Below are 17812 nucleotides of genomic sequence, written 5' to 3' on the forward strand. Positions count from 1 at the left end.
CAGGAGCTACTGGACTGGGATACAAGCAAACACGAGTTTAGATCAGATGCTGGAACAGTTCCTAATGCTCAGTTTTTAATGGTAGAGTTGTTTTGGTGGTAGTGATGAATTGTTTGTTATTACAAGTTCTTAAGAACATAATGTGACAGGGACAGACTTATGGCCATCCAGGAAACAGCCTGGTGACTTCCCTGGCAATCTGTTCAAGGGCTGATGCAAATGTTGCACTGGTTCTCTATTGTCTACAAACCAGAAATCACTGAAGACAATTGAGCTACTCTAGATAATGTCACCATCACTGCTATCAGTTCTCTAGAAACTTTATGTAAAAGTAACTTGTCAAGAAAAAGAAAGAAAAGAGAGAAAAAGGGGTGGAAGGGAAAGAAGGAAAGAGAGAGGAAGAGAGGGCAGGAAGAAGTGCACTTAGCTTCCTGTCCTTGCTCCTACCCCATCCTGGAAACACCTATGCCTAAGAACAGTGGCATGTGCATGAGGAGCCTTTCTGACTTGCAACACAATAAAACTACTGCAGATATACTGCACTGTGGCTGGTAATCATTTAGTGAGGCTTAGTCTCAATCCCAAAAAGAGGGCATTTTAAGTAGAGTTGAAACACTGAAGAAATCCATGAATCACCTACCAAGGCCCCTCTTCACTGATGGCATTTGCCATTGATTTCAAAACAATCCCATATCAATGGCAACATCTAAAGAAGACATTTGAAGAAATGTTAAGAATTTACATGTTACACTAGGCCACTTAGCAGACAAGAGTCACCCATCTTGCAGTTCCTAATAAATGGATCATTTAATTAGCACAACCCTCTCTAAATACAGACCAGAAACAGTTTACAATTACACAGGCTCCCACAGAGACACCACAGCTTTCAGAGGGATCCCTGGCACAGTCCTAGCACAAGGGTACCTCTAATAGTGCTGGCAGAGGTCTTTACTGTTTGGTTAACTTCCTCTCCACTTTCAGAAGTGTTGTGTACCACAGACCAGGCTGAAACAGCACAGGCAGAATCTCCAGCCACACTGTTTTGTGTCAGTAGAGACTCGCATCTTGCCTTGGTCCTTGTAAAGGCACGTTCAACCACTGCAGTTCTTGCTGAGCCAGCAAAGGAAACACTGCCTCAAGTAATTGTACATGAAAGTACCAACACTGTTCACATAATCAGGGTGCAGCATCATGAGCTAAAGGAAAAACAGGCCAGCAAGATTCACAGTATTCCCAAATAGACAGGGCTTGCCAATCAGATCAGATCAGGTGAGGTCCTTCCTGCAGGCTAAGGCAGTGCTCCCCAAGCTCTAACTAAAAAAATCATTGGACCTTTGCAGCTGAAGCAGTGGGAAGCTTGGGAGCACATCTATAGTTTATCAAGGGATTCACAGAGTTTACACAAAACACCAGCGGTGGTGCAGCAGGAGGAGCTGCAGCTAAAAAAAAGCAGAACAGTCACTTAGGACATACAGTTTGAACCAAACATATTATACTGCAAATAACAAATTTTGTGTAAGCCTGGCACACGCTGATAGTTGACCAAATCGGAGCAAGAGGATAAAACCTGCAATCAGCCGTGTAAGTGACACTACTGCAACTTGAGACCCAGGTTGCTGAGCAGTGGGGCCTTTCACGTGCTGCTTAGCACACGTTCACAGGGTTATACCTGCTATGGGACAGCCCCATAGCGGATCCAGTGCCATGGAAAGCTTGTGGTGAGGCAAGGCCAATGCGTGGAAGAGGTGGGATTAGAAGCAGACTCAGAAGAAAGCCGCTGTGGTCAGCAGGGAACAGCTGCATCTAGAAAAGGCAGTACTCAAAGGGCAGATGTCCTTGAATGCCAAGAAAGCCATCTGGCATGCTCCCCAAAAGCAGCAACCAACTTGTTCTTTTATTTAGTAGTGTCCCATCTTTCTCGGTGGCCTTCAATGACCAGTTTTGGGGAAAAAAACCCCAAACATGTTTGGAATTGGTTGAACAGCACTAGATTAAAATGCCCAGAGCAAATTTTTCTTCCTTTTATGTCAGACACTGGATGGCTTTTTTTCCCCCAGAATTGAAGGTCTGCATAGCTTACCTACTTGGTGTGTTTTGATTTCATTGTTTTCACAGATGAAATGCCTGCTCCATGCTTTTACAGCAAACTGAAACTATTACTACACAAAATGGGAAGTAAAATTCCCAACTGCCTCAACATGTCTGGACTTGATTTCTACATACCACATACTTCCAAAGCTCAGCCCAATCCTAAACTAACCCTGGCTGTGAAGCAAAGAAAAGTTAAGATCAGAAAACATATCCTCAAATCTGTTCTAATGAAAATGTATTAATATAACAGATATGTGCTTAGACTAAATGGGTGCTTTAGCCATACTGTCATTGAACTGTGACCTACCAGAAACAGAAAAGAGAAGGGATACAACAATCAGTGTTGTATCAGGGATACAACAGTCGCTCTAATCAACTCGACACATCTTTCCAGAAAAAAATGTTATCTTCACCAATAAAAATTAGTATGTGTCAGCATGGTAATATGAAGTATGATTAAATGCCAGCTGTGATTGAACAGGTGGTGCACCACAGATCTTTCAGGTTTCGTGCGTGAAACATTAATTATTCTCCAGCAGGAGAGAGGCCCGCCACGAAGAGAGAAAGTGAACGGCCAGAGCAGCCCTGGCAAAAGCAGGACTGGACATCGAGGAAGTCACGGATGGCTTCGGAGATGACGCCAACAGGAGTGTGATTTCTCTCCGATTTCAATCTCCATTAGACCCACGACCACGGCATGTTTTCACAGGGACACCCCGTGCAGTCCCACACCTTTACACACTTCCAAAGCGCTCGTAAGGACAGCCACGCGTGGGCCAGCACAGCACAGCCGCTGGCAGCCACGGCAGCACGGCCGGCGGGGAGGCGCTGCTGGCTCCCAGTCCGGGACTGGAAAGTCGGTGCCAAGCCGGACCTCCCGCGCCGAGCCGGGCTTGGGTGAGAGCGGCCGCTGAGCTGCGCCAGCTCACCAAGGAGAGCAGCCTCAAAGAGGACGTGGCTCAATTCCCGGCCAGAAGGTCCCCTGCCCCTAAGGGACGCTGAAGGTGCTTCGAAACCCGCTGACGGTACCCCCGCCCGCTCCCGCAGAAACCCCAATGAGCCGCGGCGGCCCCTCCGCGGGCACAGTCCCGACCGGCAGCCGGGCGGACACGGGGCCGGAGCGGAGTGGCCGGCATCGGAGGAGCCGCGCGGGGCGAGGAGGAACGGGCGGCTGGGAGCTGTAGTCCTCTGCCGCCGCTGCCCCGCGCCCGGGCACGCAGCGGGGACTACAGCGCCCAAGCTGCCCCGCAGCGGCCCCGCCCCGGCACTGACTCGTGCAGCACGTTGTCCCGCGAACGCGCCCCGCGCCCGCTCCGCCCGCAGCGCCCCGGCAGTGGCGGCCCCGCCGCCCGGCACGGCAGGCACGGCACGGCGCGGCGCGGCGCGGCTCGGCAGGTCAGCGGGGCGAGGGCGGCGGGGCCGCGCGGGGCTCGAGCCCCATCGCGGCGGGTGCGCGGGGGGAGGGGTTGCCGCGGTTCTCCGGGTGCCCCGCGGGAGGGGATCGGGGTGCGAGCGGTGCGGCCGCGTCCCATCGCCGCTCGCCTCTGGCGCGCGCCCGGCACTGCCCCTCCGGGTGCCGGCCCGGCGGTGTCGCCCGGCCGCGCGCGCTGGGGCGGGGGCCGGGGAGCGCCCGCCGCTGGAAGTGCTCCCCGGGCCTGGCGGGAGAGTTGCGGGCGGCGCTCGGCGCCCCGGGGAAGGGCGGCCGGGGCCGGTCCGGCGCTGCCCCGCTGGTGACCCCGCGGGCGGCGGAGCCGAGGGGCCTCGCGAGCGGGGGCGGCCTCCCCGCGGGCGGGAGGGCGAGCTCCGCCTCGTAGCGGGCGGGCTGGGGCGTTCGGCCCCGCTCCGGAGGGGAGGAGGAGGCCAGGAGGCCCCTGCCCGTCGTCTCTCTCCGGAGGCCCGCGCTGCTCTGCCCTGCTCTACCGGAACTTGTGGGGAAACGCGGCCCTTGGGGTCGTTTTTGAGGTGCCGGGTCCGCGCCTTCGTTACGGCCGTTCCTTGTGCTGGGGGGTCGAGGAGGTGGCGGCGTGATGAGGACAGAGCGCTCCGTGCTGCTGTACTTGACCCAGGTGTTTGGGGATAAGGGCGTGGGTTTGTTGGGTCCTGACGGGGAGCTGCGGAAAAGCCAAGACTCAGATTTTCTTGTTTCTTCCCCTCTCCCCCTCCCCATTAAACAGTTGTGGCTTTCTCGGAATTCACCTCTGAAAATAGTTCTAATTAACACAGATCTCGAACATAACTCGTGTCCCAGGCATAGCCTTGGCCTTCCCACTGAGAAAAATTCATGTTCCGATGCAGGTATCCATACAACAGAGGGGTTTATGTTTTTGCTAGCTTTCAGGAAGAAAGAGAGTATTTTTCTTTGGTAAAACTTTGCAAAAAGTTGCAGCTAATGGGTTGGAAAAGCGAGAGCATGGGATGGGCTTTTACAAGTTAGATGCTGTTTGGCATATATGGTGGGGACAGTTGTAGTCCCAAGAAATATTCAAGGTGCTTGGAGTGACCTCACGTCTCCCCGTTGTAGAGATATGTATCTGTTCACCTACTGTTCAGTTCATTATTGCAGGTATTCCTTCTTGGAAAGCTAACAGATTAAAAGAAAAAAAAAATTTTAAAAAGCCAAACCCAACAGATTTCAGGGATTTCCCTTACGCAGTAGGGGAAAAACACATGTCCACTTAATTATCCTAAGCTAAATGAGTTTATTAATTGAATTCTGGGTTGTGACTGTAGCATTGGTTTGTGCCCTGCTGTTTGTCGCTCTCTGTAGACTTTCAAGTTTCGGTAACTTGAATTGCTGGTTGTAAATTTCAGCTGTCACAGTGTTTGGCACTCTTGCATCTTAACTGTAGACTTTGGATATTAATTGGATATTAGGAGAGTTAGATTTATTTTTCAGTGAATTCTTTCTTCCATATGGTAAATATGATGAAACATTGCTGCCACCGCCGCCACAGTGGTGAATAAAACACGTGGTATTGGCATATAGTTGTGGGAGAGTCATACCAGTGCTTTTTTAAAAATAATACTTTGTGGAAAGCATCTTCTTTTTCCTTATTTGCTATTCAGAAAAAGTGAAGAAAGAGATTTGGGGCAACCTTTGAAAATGTAGAAATGAGAGCAGACCAGAGATACGTGTGCTCCAGATTTAATGGGAGTGGTGTGTAACTGTGTCTGTCTGAAGTGATATCACAGCATGAGCTTTGCCAGCCAGTGCCAGTAGGAAAGAAGGATTCTGCAGCCCTCCTTCTTCTATCAGGGAAAGTCCACACTGGACTTAAAAGTACTGGTTGTCTGTCATAAGTTATTTAGTACAAAATCTCACCAGTATATTCTCTTGAGGAGGGTTGTTACTAGATTGGAAACCTATTTGCAAATGCCTGTGTGAATTGTTTCTGAAGTCAGACCTTCAGTTATTGAAAGTTTTTGTGAAGGGCCACTCAAATTTTAGATGCTGTGAACATATTAGTTAATACTGTCGCTCTGTATTTGAACTTAAAATTTTTGCATTGAATATTTATCTTCCTTCCTGAAAAAGGACGCGGGGGCATATAACTTTAATATTAACTGCAATTTACCCAATTTATAGATTTGTACAAAAACATACATGCACTCAGGGAACAAGTTCTCTTCCTTTACACTTCTTTTTCTAATAAAAAAAAAGTCGAGAAGCTGTTTTGTCCTCCTACCTCCTTCCTTCCTCTACCTTCAGTTGACCTGCTCAGCAGTTTTGATCAAAATTACTGAGGATTGCAGGGACTTAGCACATCCACATGCAAGAATTTAAGTGTCCTGCTGACACTGCATATCAGGCTGCAGGAGAGACTACACTGGAGCTCTGGGAGTTCATTTTTTCAAGTGGCTAAGCCCTACAGGCTTGTCTGCAAAATAACCTTGTACAGACAGTGCAACGTGATGAGTGTGTGTTGAGAGGTCTGTCTCTCTGTGCAGGAAGGGTGTGCACACTTATGAGAAGGATCAAGAACCTGTACCACAGCTGAACAACACCATGACTGCTGATGAAGTTGAAAAAAATCGCCAGTCACCTGCGGGGTGCATCTGGAGATCCAGATCTTGCCTCACTAGGGCGCATGTCTGGTGTGTTGCACAACTGGGAGCTGTCCTTCAGAAGGACAAGAATACAGCTCTAGTTACAGTGTAGACCACAAAGAAGACCTGTGAATGAGGAACCCCTATCAGGAGTTGCTGAGGGATTTTCTCATTTCTTTGGAGGCAGCAGATAATCATGGAAATAATCTTTTGAGAGAAGATTATTTATTTTTGTTCTTGTTTAAAAACAAAATTTGTTTATTTATTTTTGTTTTTGTTTTACTGAACATGTCAGGTGCAGAGTGCTTTATGTGTTAAAAGAGTGGTACAGCAGCTGGATGGACTTTGAAGCAAGACAGCTTTCCTGGTTAGTGTGAGTGTGTCTGTAGTACTGAGAGGTTAGCACTATCCTGGGGTTCCTGTGTCTGCAGGCTGGAATTTGTTTTCCTGGAGCTTTTTCTCACTTAGGTCTGTCTGGAAACCTGACCCTCTTTCTTCAGTTTCCTGCCACAATAGAGCTCTATGTCTTTGCTTGTTGCCAGCACTTGGGCCCGTGGCATGTAACTGTTTTCAGCTTTGTGATCACCTAATGATTTTGAAAGAGTAGATCAGCTTGTTCCCAGCTATTGGTTGGTGACTAGGACGGAAGGAGCAAGCAAAAGAATACTACTGATAAATACTGTGCTTGGCAGTTGGGCAAAATTATTTTGTCCTACAGAATCCCATATAGATTTTACCTTTATAAGGATTGCATTTAAAAGTGTTTATAACAAAAATGAGTGTCTGCCAGTACTCTTGAGACCTAACTTCTGCATATCTCAACAGACAACCACTGACGTGTAATATCAGTGTGTATGTGGAATTTAAGATAACTTCTCCAAGTTTTGTGGATCACAGTCCAGTATCTTCCAAGCTGATACTTAGTTGTCCATGGCAGAACTTCTTCACCCTTCTCCTTTGCTTGCTGCTTGTAGGTAATGAGCAGAGTGGAAAACCTGCTTTTTGTAGAACTCCATAGAAACTACACATGCAGCAGCTGTGCTCTTTTCCTTTTGTTCTGCATGAGAGTGTTTTGCAGAGGGTTTCCTAGAATCAGAAGTATCACTTGGTTCATAGCTTTAAATGGCCTGGAGGGAGGAGATGTACTGATATCTTACTCCAATCTGCTGATGGCAGGAAAGTCTAATAAAATTATTTTGGTTCCAAATCTTCCCTGAATGCACATGATTCATATTGGAATACAATAGGAAAGTGATTTGGATTGATGTTCTAAAACACTGTCAGCTTCTGAGTGCCTGTCCAGACTTGGGCCAGTCAGTGAAGTCTTTCTGTACCTCATTCCTAAATTTAGCAATCTCTTTACAAACTCTTAAAACAGTAAGGATTAGGGCGAATTATTGTTCTCAATTCTGCTGTGCATTAGCATCCTGGTTCACCTCATACTTACTCATTTCATCAAGTAGCCCTAGTCAGTGTAATAGCAATAACTTCTAAAACCCCAAAACATATGAGAATGCCTCTTGTCTTTCACTGGTAAATGTGTTTCCTGTGCATTCGATGTCCCAGGACAGATATTCTTATGTTCCAACACCTCCTTTCAAACAAAATTAGTATAGTTGTCTGTGGCTTTTAACTTCTGAAGTGTGTAAATGGATTTTGACCCCACTGTGCAGGTACCTGAGTTTAGGCTGCATATATCTACAAAGTTCATTTTGCAGGAATATCTCATTGATGCTTAAAGGGTAAAAATCTCTTTTGAAATTTGTGAACTTCTGAGTCATGAGAAACCAGAGCCATGCTCTACTACCATCTGTGATTACAGAACCAGTTGCTCATTTAAGTTTCAAAGGCGTGGGTTGTGTCAAAGAGATAACATGCAATATGTGGAGTAGGTCACCTTAGTGATAGTTGTGAAATACGTTCCAATTTCTGAGTTTGTGGCTGTTGCATTAATTGGCAGTCAGGTTTCAGCTGATGCATCCTTCTGAGTATGAGCAGTCTACCAACAGCGAAGACACCATTTGGAGCAGATCATTGTTTGTAAACATTTGTAAGATTTATGTGCATAAGTATGGAAAACGCCTTATCAGTCTTAAATCCTCTCCTTCCATTGCAGAGGATGGTGCTGAGACCTAAATGGGTATATTTTCACTTGGTTTTGCCCTCTTAGTAGGTTAAATGTTAAAAATGGAAGGTACTTTGTTACGCATTCAAAACAGCAAGTAATTAATGACTGCAACAGTTTGTCAGTGAGAGAAAAGTTGGGTCTGTATCTTCTGAATATACCTCTTCTTTTTACATAAAGTAAGTGGTCCTTTTAAAGCAGCATTCAAATGAGATGTGCTTATGCTTATGCAGTGCATAATATGACTCTGAAGTGTGCAGGCTATACCAGTATGTATACCAGGTTAAACCAAATATCCATTGCTAGTGAAACTGCGAGTTTAGAGGATGAAACACAGTACACTTAAAGCTCATAAATTTTTATTGCTGCATCTCATGCCAAGCTAATGGGAGCTGTGTTCTGGCCAGGCATACTGGTGTTAGAGGGCTGGCACACAGGTCTGTTTGTGATGTAGTCTTTTGTGTGATCCAGTGGCTTATGTCTGGCTCAGGTCAGTTTTGTCTCGGTTGTAGCATGACCTGTGAGAGGTGTGTAGTATTCTCAGTGGAAAACTCCCACTTTATTGTTCAACAGCTTGCTCCAAAATTCTGTCCTTAGCCTACCTCTCATCTTTTCCACAGCAACTTTGGAGGAACAAGCATGAGTGATGTTGGCATGTTCCCATGAGGAAGTGCTATCCTGGAGGGTGTGTGAGGATCTTAGAAGAAGGACCAGTGAGTAAAAACAAAGGAAAATTCAGATTGCAAAACTGAAATGCTTTGAAAGTTCCAGCAACCTTCTAACTGCTTGTTTAGCTACCAGAGGTCAGGCTTGTAGACGCATTTAAGCATTCATACACCTCAGTTCCTCATTTGTAAACAGGGAAGTACATACAATCCGATCTCAGAGGCTACAGGATTAATATTTGGAGTACCAAGAGATGTGGGTACTTTCTGCAATGCTCATGAATATTGTAACTATCAAAAACATTAATAGGTTCATTTAGATTTGTTTGTCAGGGGATCAAACATAAAAATTGTTGCCTGTCCCTTTCAATAAAGGATGAAACAAGCTGTGGTAGTTAGGTGGCTCCCAGTATCTTTTGCAGCTATTCTGATGTGTATGCAGTCATAGGAAGTACAGAGCAATTATGAGATGAGAGAGAACTTTATTTCCCTCTTGCAGCGTCAACATGTTGAGGAAAGCAAATGCTGCTACTGAATTTTTTTATAGTTCAGCAGAAGGAAAATATTCAATAAAAATCTTCTTTTTAAAGAGTAGCTGACTAGGTTGTTTTATAGGTTGGAGCATGAGAGCTTTTTGAGAACTTTTTTATTGATTTAGTTGAGCCACTGTCTGAAGAAAGCAAATTTAAACAACACAATAGAAGAAATGCAGCCCCACTGTAGGATACTTTATTGAATTGCCTGTCCATGCCCTGTGTTGTGCTTGAATTTTCTCACTGAACTACATCATTGAAAAGAAACAAGAAAGGACATTTGTTCTTTCACTTGCCTTGCTAGAACCCTTGTGAGTGTGTGTACCTCTTGTGTTCTTGAGACTGCAAGCTAAGAGAGTTTCAGATACCTAAATATGCAGCTGAAACCGAAACACTTTGGTTAGCTAAGACTACCAAGTCTGAAAAATGAGCCAGTAGTTCATGAGCATATTTCACGCAAAGAGGAAGTGCTGTTTTATATTAGGAAAGCTGGAGGGCTGATGTGACGTAAGCTTGGTGGGGAGGTCTTTCTCACTCTGCTTTATCAACCTCTGCAGGGTAAACATTGCTAGAAGATGTTGAACTTGTTATTTTTGGGGGAAGAGAATAATGCCCATATGCATGGGAAAAATACAGCTTCAGCAGTGCTTTTGCCAGTGTAAATGGCTGTCTTGCGTGTGCTGTCAGGTACAAGAAGACCTTGATAGGAAATAGGTGCCTATCAGTAGAAATGAGTAATGGCTAAATTCTAGGCTTGCAGTTTTTTTGGTGGTCTCAGAAATTCCTGTTTGGTTGCCTAGGTATCTTAAGGATTGGGAAAAGGGCTTCATTTGTTCACACATGTATATATAAAAACCAATTTTTAACGGCCAGTGAATGGCAGGCCCCCTTTTACTAGCAAAGATGCAACAAGCACAAGAATTCCACTTGCCGGGAAAAAAAGATGGTTGAATTGGGGATTCAGTCATTAAGGAGTCCTTTGAAGAAAATTCCAGAGGCAAAGCCTAATCTTCATGGATCATAAGGAGCCAGATCAGACTCCTCCTCCTTTTCTCTAGCTCGGGGAATTTTCTTGGTTGCACTCTCAGCAGGAGAATGAATCCCCAATTAAGACAGTCTTCTGGCAGATAAGAGAACAGAAATACTTTCTAATCTCTGATCTTTATGAGTGCCTAGAAGCTGCATCTCCCAGCTTGTCTGAAAGAAATGCACTGTCATGTGTGAGATTTCCAGTGTGTGATTTATTTTGTGAGGGCCTCTTACAGGCCTTTGAAGTAGCTGGAGAAGGGGTATTTGATTGGTTTCATGTGTTTGTGCCAAATCTCATGGTAAGTAGAAGAACTTGAGGTTATGAGATGTTGTGGTATACATATTATGGAACACAGTAAATAATTGTCTGAACAGCTTCTTTTGCCTGTGGCTTTACAACTTGGGATTGAATTTCCTTCTGTTCCCTGGCAGGTTCTGCCGACCATGTCTTTTTCACATGCATTGCCCCCTGTAATCTTCAGTGATCTCTTTTTCCTGGAGGAGTAGTGCTGTGCATTGCGCCTCTAAATGACTGTGAGACTCTTGCCAGGTCTGTTTAAAATTCACCTATGAGTTTGCATGCTCAGACAAATAAGTGCCCTGTTACCTTCATCATTTCTTTAGGAAGTTAAACTTCAGAAAAAAAGAAGAAAACACAGGTTGAGAAGTCAAGCTCTAAAAAATTTGGAAAGGCATGGATTTAAGTTGTTCAAATGTTTGCCAGGATTTTATCTGAATCGGCACTTCTCCTTGCTGTTGGATGTGGTGGAAGGAATCGCTTACAGATTCGTGTGCTTCAGTTCGTTATCAGTGTAACAGCAAGGTATGTTCAGTCTTCCTTAGAGGTTTCAAGATTATATTTCTAGTGTTGTGGCATACAGAAATCTTGTATGAATGCATGGATGTACAGGTATAGTGTCTTTTCAATGTGGTTGAGCTAGGTCCGCCTTGAGTCCAAGGTATTGACTGATTCCCCAAATACGGGAGAGTGGACTTCTGTCTTTGCTGCTGAGAAGGATGCTGGCTAGCTGAGTAGCCAGACTTGTCTGTACTCTGGTGAATGCAGAAACAGGTCTTCTGCATGGAAAATTTCACCTCCAGTGGAACTTGAGCAGATCTGAGTACCTGAGAACAAGATCATAGAATGTCCTGTGTTGGAAGGGATCTTAAAGGTCATCTAGTTCCAACCTCCCTGCCATAGACAGGGACACCCATCACTAGACTGGGTTGCTCAGAGCTCCATCCAACCTGGCCTTGAACATTTCCAGGGATGGGCCATCCACAGCCTCTTTGGGCAACCTGTTCCAGAGCCTCACCACTCTCACAGTAAAGGATTTTTTCCCAATATCCAGTCTAAACATAATCTCTTTCAGTTTGAAGCCATTCCCCTTTGTCCTGTCACTATATGCTCTTGTAAAAAGTCCTTCTCCATCTGTCTTGTAGGCCCTTTCAGGTACTTGAAGGCTGCAATTAGGTCACCCCGAAGTCTTTTTTTTTCCTGGATGAACAAATCCAGTCTCTCAACCTTTCCTTGTAGGAGAGATGCTCTATCCCTCTAATCATCCTGGTGGCCTCCTTGGGACTTGCTCCGACAGGTAAATGTCCTTCCTGCGCTGGGGACTCCAGAGCTGGATGCATCACTCCAAGTGGGGTCTCAGCGGAACAGAGTAGAGGGGCAGAATCCCCTCCCTTGACCTGCTGCCCACACTGCTTTTGATGCAGCCCAGGACACAATTGTCTTTCTGAGTGCACATTGCTGGGTCATGTCCAGCCTCTCATCCGCCAGCACCCCCAAGTCCTTCTTAGCAGGGCTGCTCTCAATCCCTTCGTCCCCCAGCTTGTATTGATGCCAGGGGTTACCCTGACCCAGGTGTAACACCTTTCACTTGGTCTTGTTAAACCTTGTGAGATTCCTATGGGCCCATTCCTTGAGCTTGTCCTAGAAGAAAATAGTGGCATACTTGCCTGTTATTGTGGCTGCCCAGTTTCTCATCTGGCCCTCAAGGCACTGTGCCATGGGTTCCCTGCAAGTCTGGAGCTGGGAACCACAGTGAACAAACAGCTTTGCTTTTTCCAAGGGTTGTACAGGTCAGTTGAAAAGCGGCGCTAGTTAGCATGAGTAAACTTCAAAGATCTCTTGCTTTCTTTCCCTGCCTCCCTCTGCCAGTATCAGATATATAATTTAGTCAGTGGTGAGAATGGGATGAGGTTTTCTAAAATGTCACTTGGTGGGGGAAAATACCACTCAGTGCTTTTGTATAGAAGTCTATTCTTTACCAAAACTTGCAGTTTACTATTTTTAAGAGCACTCTGCATTTAAGAGACGTTTTCAAACACCAGCAGGCCTTAACCAAGCTTAGAACTTTAGGTTGTGCTTAGGGCCAGCTGATTCACTGGCAGAAAAACACTGTGGTATTTTGCACATAAACCAGTTGAGAACCAAGCCCAGAGCTGAGCATCAGAGTATTGGTATACCCTGGGTGATGTTGTAGTTGGACAAGTATGTTCTCAGAGGGCACTTGGTTTCAGCATCTCTACTTCATGCTATCCCTCCAGTTTTGCTGTTGCAGATGTTCCTACAGCTGTTTGGTCATCTGAGCTTAAAATGCCTTGGTAGAATGGGAGAGGGGGAAAGAAGGTTGTTCTGTAATCTGAATCTGCTCTTCAGTCTAGTTTACTGCCTAAGTCAACAAGTACTTAAATCAGTCTATCAGAGACGGGATAGGAGAAAAAACAGGCTCTGGGCTTACTTAAACTCACAAAGCCAGCAGACAGTCTGGAGTGAGGAGCCCGTGGGTTGGTGTGTCCCATTCAGGTTGCAGGTTTCCTGGCAGGAGTTTCCTTCTGCTGTGCTTCTTTAGGTCTGTCCGCACCACATGTAAATTCTGAGAACACTGAAACAAGAGCAGCTCAGCTTCATCTGCCATTTCAGCTTACTCTGACATCCAGGTTTCCTTGTAGCAAGAACGGTGGAGTGCTTATGTTGCCTATGCAGACTTCTCTCGTTTCTTTGAATAGTTTGTTTTACTGAACCTCTTGGACTGTTTGCAGTGTGTATTTTTGTTTTAATGAGGTATTTGTCTCGCAGCTCGGGAGCTCTGTCTGTAACTGTTGCCTGCTTGAGGCATGAGGCTCTCTTGGGTTTCATGGGGATTTTACTCTGGGGACCATGCAGAAGCCAGGATCTTGGCCACTCCGCTTTATTCTTGCCCAGCCTGCAGCTGTGATCTCCAGTTTGCCAGCTGACTGCTAGCAGTGGACGGTGCAAAGGCAGGAATTGCTGAAATCCCTTTGCAAGCGCATGGAGGGAGGTGTGCCAGTGGTTGAAATTACACTCACGTGCTTCACACTGCCCAGGCAAATGTTCTTTTAAAGAAACATATTTTAAGCAAAGCTAGCAAGCAGAACAGCTGACTTGAAAGTAAAGACAAGAAACCAGGATGCAGTGCACTAAACTGACTGCAGGAGACTCTTGCATTTGGGGAATGGGGAGGCTTCCCATCACGTTTGTGTGCTCAAATACACAGCCATATAAAGATAGTCAGCCATGCAGCTTTCCTCCATTGTCACCTGAGCGTTGGGCAGGAGCCAAACTTGTCCCTCCACTCTTTAGAGCAGGACTGCAAACATATTGTATGAATAAGTTGGTCAGGACTGCTCTCCAACCTAATGAAATAAAACACTGTTCACGCATACTGTGAAACAAGTCAAAGGGAGATAACCCAAAATGTTGTAGTAAAGAAGCAGCATTTTCTTTGAGTTCTTCAATTTTAGTGGCATAGCAGTGAAAATAAGCAGAATGAGTGCTAGTCACCCATTCAGTGTCTTGTGTAATCCCCTTAGAGTACCACCTAAGTCAAAACAGCGCTCTCCAGCTTCATGAAAAACTCTGGATTTTTAAGGTTCCTTCTATCACCCATATTGTTAAACTAAGACATGGAAACCATTCACTAAGGGTTTGAAAACCCAATTTCCTGGATTTTTCACACAGATATGATCTTACTGATGTTCTCACTCTGCTGTATTTGTAAATATATGTGATCACATAATGCCGATCACAGTGTGTGTGGCTCTAGCTGAATATTAAGATTGTGACTGCTCTCCTATTCCATGTAGCGATGAAGTCCTAGAAATACAGATGATTCCTAAAATTTGCCTAAAAACTGTCTTAGTGTAGTTTATTTGGACAAGGCAGAACTATTTTGCTATTGCAAAAACCCTTTTGACAACTGTATTGTATCTTGAATTACTTATGAACTGATCTGGAGGAAAAAGGCATTTTTAAGACAGTAAAAAAAAGCAAATTCTGAGTTCCCCTGAAATCTACCCATGTTTATTAAGATAATCTCAGTGTGTGTGAGAACAGGACTGTGCTCTGAATTTAGAGCCACCTCAAGAACCATACTGAAACAGGCTACTTCTACCCTGCTGATGGGGGGAGTTGCTGTTGGTTTGTTTTTGTTGTTTGATGTGGTTATTTTAACAGCAGGAGAGTTGAAGAAGTGACATTTCTACATCTTCAGTTTGCCACTTTTATTACTTCAGCCTTTATTGGAAACTGTAGAGACACATCTGCTTTTTTCTCCCCCTCTTACAGTTTTTAATCAAGTATTCTGGGTGATGCCATTAATTTTTAATTCTCTCTTATTACTCTTACTTCTTGCAGTTCGTGTGTGGTTGGTGAAAATAAGCCTCCGCTGCAGGGATGCAAGAAGAGCAACAGCCTGAGGTAGGGCTTGGAGACAAGTTTGTTTCTCAGGATAATTGCAGGGAAAGTCAAGACTAAATCAGACAGGTTCTTCCACTCATCCTTTGGGAAGTTCTGCAGAGTTGTAGGGTTGAAAATACCAGCGTGAGACCCCTTTTAAAACAGGGGGAAGGGGAACTGAGTGCTATTTTTTTGCCACCTTAAAAAGTTCTTTTCAGGATCCTTTTCCCTCCAACTGCAAAAGCTAAATAGGATCTTTTGTATTAATCCACTTGCAAGTGAGGAATTGCAGAAAATAACCTAACCTATGAGATTAAACATTTAGGAGGAAAAAGTATTTTGTGAGTAAATTAAAGAAATTGATTAGATACAAATCATCTCACTGTGCATGGCTTAAGTTCCTTGCCACATTAAAGTGACGTGCTTTTTCTAACCTTTCTGTTCCTTCTCTTCTGCTTTTATATCCATATATCTCAAAACCTTTTTCTGATATAATTGGGGAATTCAGGGAATTTTTATTGTATGAGATACAAGAATGTCAGTTCTTTTGTCCTGTTAATTAATTTAAAAAAAGAACAACAGACTCCTCATGTGGTGGCTTAGTGCTTTTCTCTCTGCAATGTTGTGATCCTAGCCAGCATAAGTGACAGGATTAGTTCCATATGTTACAGATGGATAAATTTTTCCAAAATATTTTTATGACTAGAGTTAACGTATGCAAGCAATAGAGTCAAGCCATATGTTGTGATCAAAAGCTGAGCTGGTGTTAAATTAGATTTGTGAACGTAATTGCAGTTTGCAGTTGTCAATGAACAGATTTTTGCTTTGTAATGAAAGGATGATCTGTTGCTGTGAGTATGTTAAACTTTGCACTGTAAAGCTGTTTTACTTTTTGAGTTTGCTCCATGAAGTTTACCATAAATTTTCCCTTGCCTTCAGTGGGGCCATGGTAAGACACCCAGGCTTTATTTTCTGAATATTCCTGTTTAGCATAATGGAATGCAAGAAGAAAATAATTACTCTTGCTGAAAGCTCTTAACAACTGAATGTGCTTTGTACATTCTTGCTACAATCTTACCAGGTTAAGTACAAAGTAAATAAATCAGTCATTTAGCTAAAGAGCTGGCATCGGTCAAGAGAACTTGGCTGCCTGCTTGCTGACTCATTAATACTGCCTTTCACTTGAAAACTACTTGAATTATGATGGATTCGCATCCTGTCTCTAACTTTTTTACTCGATGTTGTTCAGGAATTCCAAATTCTCCCAATAATAATTTTGATTAAACTTTGAATTAATGTAGGTGCCTAAAGATAATTTATGGTTTAACTTTCCCGTATTCCTAAGTCTCTTTTCTGCACTAACTCTGCCTCTCTGGCTTGGTTGACACCAGCTGAATGTCTGGGATTGATTGAATTCTATGCATGGGTTTTAAAACTTGCCTGTTAATTAAAAATAAGAAAGGTTTTTGTTAGCCAAAGACCCACATTTATGTACTTCTAGTGATAATACATAAGAGTCTGTCTTAGGGAATCTTTTCAGTTACCTTCTGATCCTTTAGAGAGCAAAACTATGCAGATGACGTGTTTCTTTTTTACTTTGATTTCTGATATATATATAAAGTCATTATGCACATAAACTTTGTAAGGTTGGGTGTGCATTTTTTGTAATTTCCTTACACTTATTCCAACAAATAAAATACTTGGCCTCTTCTAGAATGGATGTGTTTAGTCTTGTGAGTGCTGATTCACTTTCAGACTTTTGACAGACTAATGCTGACTGGTAATTGAGTTAAATGGTATTAAAATAATCAGTGTGCATTTTATTTTCCAACACAGAAAATGCTATAGTAGTGTTAGAGATAAATTTGTTCTTTTTATCTAGAGTCCAGTTTATTTTAAAGCTCCACGTCAGGCATAAATACTATCTTGTAAAGTAGGCATGAAGTAGTTTATAATATGTTCTTTCTCATACTGATGCAGCTGGGAAAAATAGTTGTAAAACCATGGATGTTTTGAACTGTGACACTGCTTACATTACTTACTTACTTGATTATTATATGTAGGTTCAAATTGAGCAAACTCAGAAAGGGAAAGGTGTATTAAAACATTTCATTATAATTCCCAGCCTCCTTTTGAATTTGTTTCATACAGGCTGCTGCAGATCCAATGTCCTCCTCTGATGCACCAGAAGATGGCCCAAAGGAAACGTCCAGTGTATCGCAGAATATCTGTATGTTTCTGGTTTGACTGGGGAGGGTGTATCACACTGGAAGTGTATTAAACTAAATGTCCTTAACTTTTCCTTACCCAATAGGGATGTGGCTGTTAGCACAAAGGGAGGTGTGAATGAAGTCACATCTGACTTAATCTGTTCATGATTCAGTTCAAGGCCCAGTTGTGTAAATCAGATTTAGAAAGAGTAATGACATGTGGATTGTCAGTTTGCTGATCCCATACTTTTAAAAGAAAGTAAATATTTTTAGATTTAATAGATACACTCAGATACTGTTTTGAGCTCAGTCATTGCTTACTAAGCCACTGATGCATAAGTATGTGTTTGCTTCAGCAGTCTGGCATCTAGTGATTCAATGTTGATCACTTGTCTCAAATGGAA

The 17812-nt window shown here is 43.9% G+C and overlaps 1 protein-coding gene across 4 annotated transcripts in view; it reads left to right on the top strand.

Annotated features, from left to right (window-relative positions):
* The first annotated feature begins 3425 nt into the window (after positions 1-3425).
* TRABD (TraB domain containing) overlaps positions 3426-17812 on the top strand; it is a 30863-nt gene continuing 16476 nt past the window's right edge. Inside the window, exons 1-3 of one of the 4 annotated variants that reach the window (XM_027894917.1) lie at positions 3426-3453; positions 15153-15219; positions 17350-17428. In XM_027894917.1, the coding sequence (XP_027750718.1) occupies positions 15196-15219; positions 17350-17428 (103 nt within the window). In that variant the 5' untranslated portion in view covers positions 3426-3453; positions 15153-15195. Of the gene's footprint in view, positions 3463-4000; positions 4158-15152; positions 15220-17349; positions 17429-17812 lie in introns of those variants that run through there. The other 3 variants (XM_027894918.1, XM_027894916.1, XM_027894920.1) reach the window with 3 other exon arrangements.

Source organism: Empidonax traillii, unplaced genomic scaffold (genome assembly GCF_003031625.1).
Source record: "Empidonax traillii isolate 1590-97213 ecotype Southwest subspecies unplaced genomic scaffold, ASM303162v1 scaffold447:size986111, whole genome shotgun sequence".
In the NCBI taxonomy this organism is placed as follows: domain Eukaryota; kingdom Metazoa; phylum Chordata; class Aves; order Passeriformes; family Tyrannidae; genus Empidonax; species Empidonax traillii.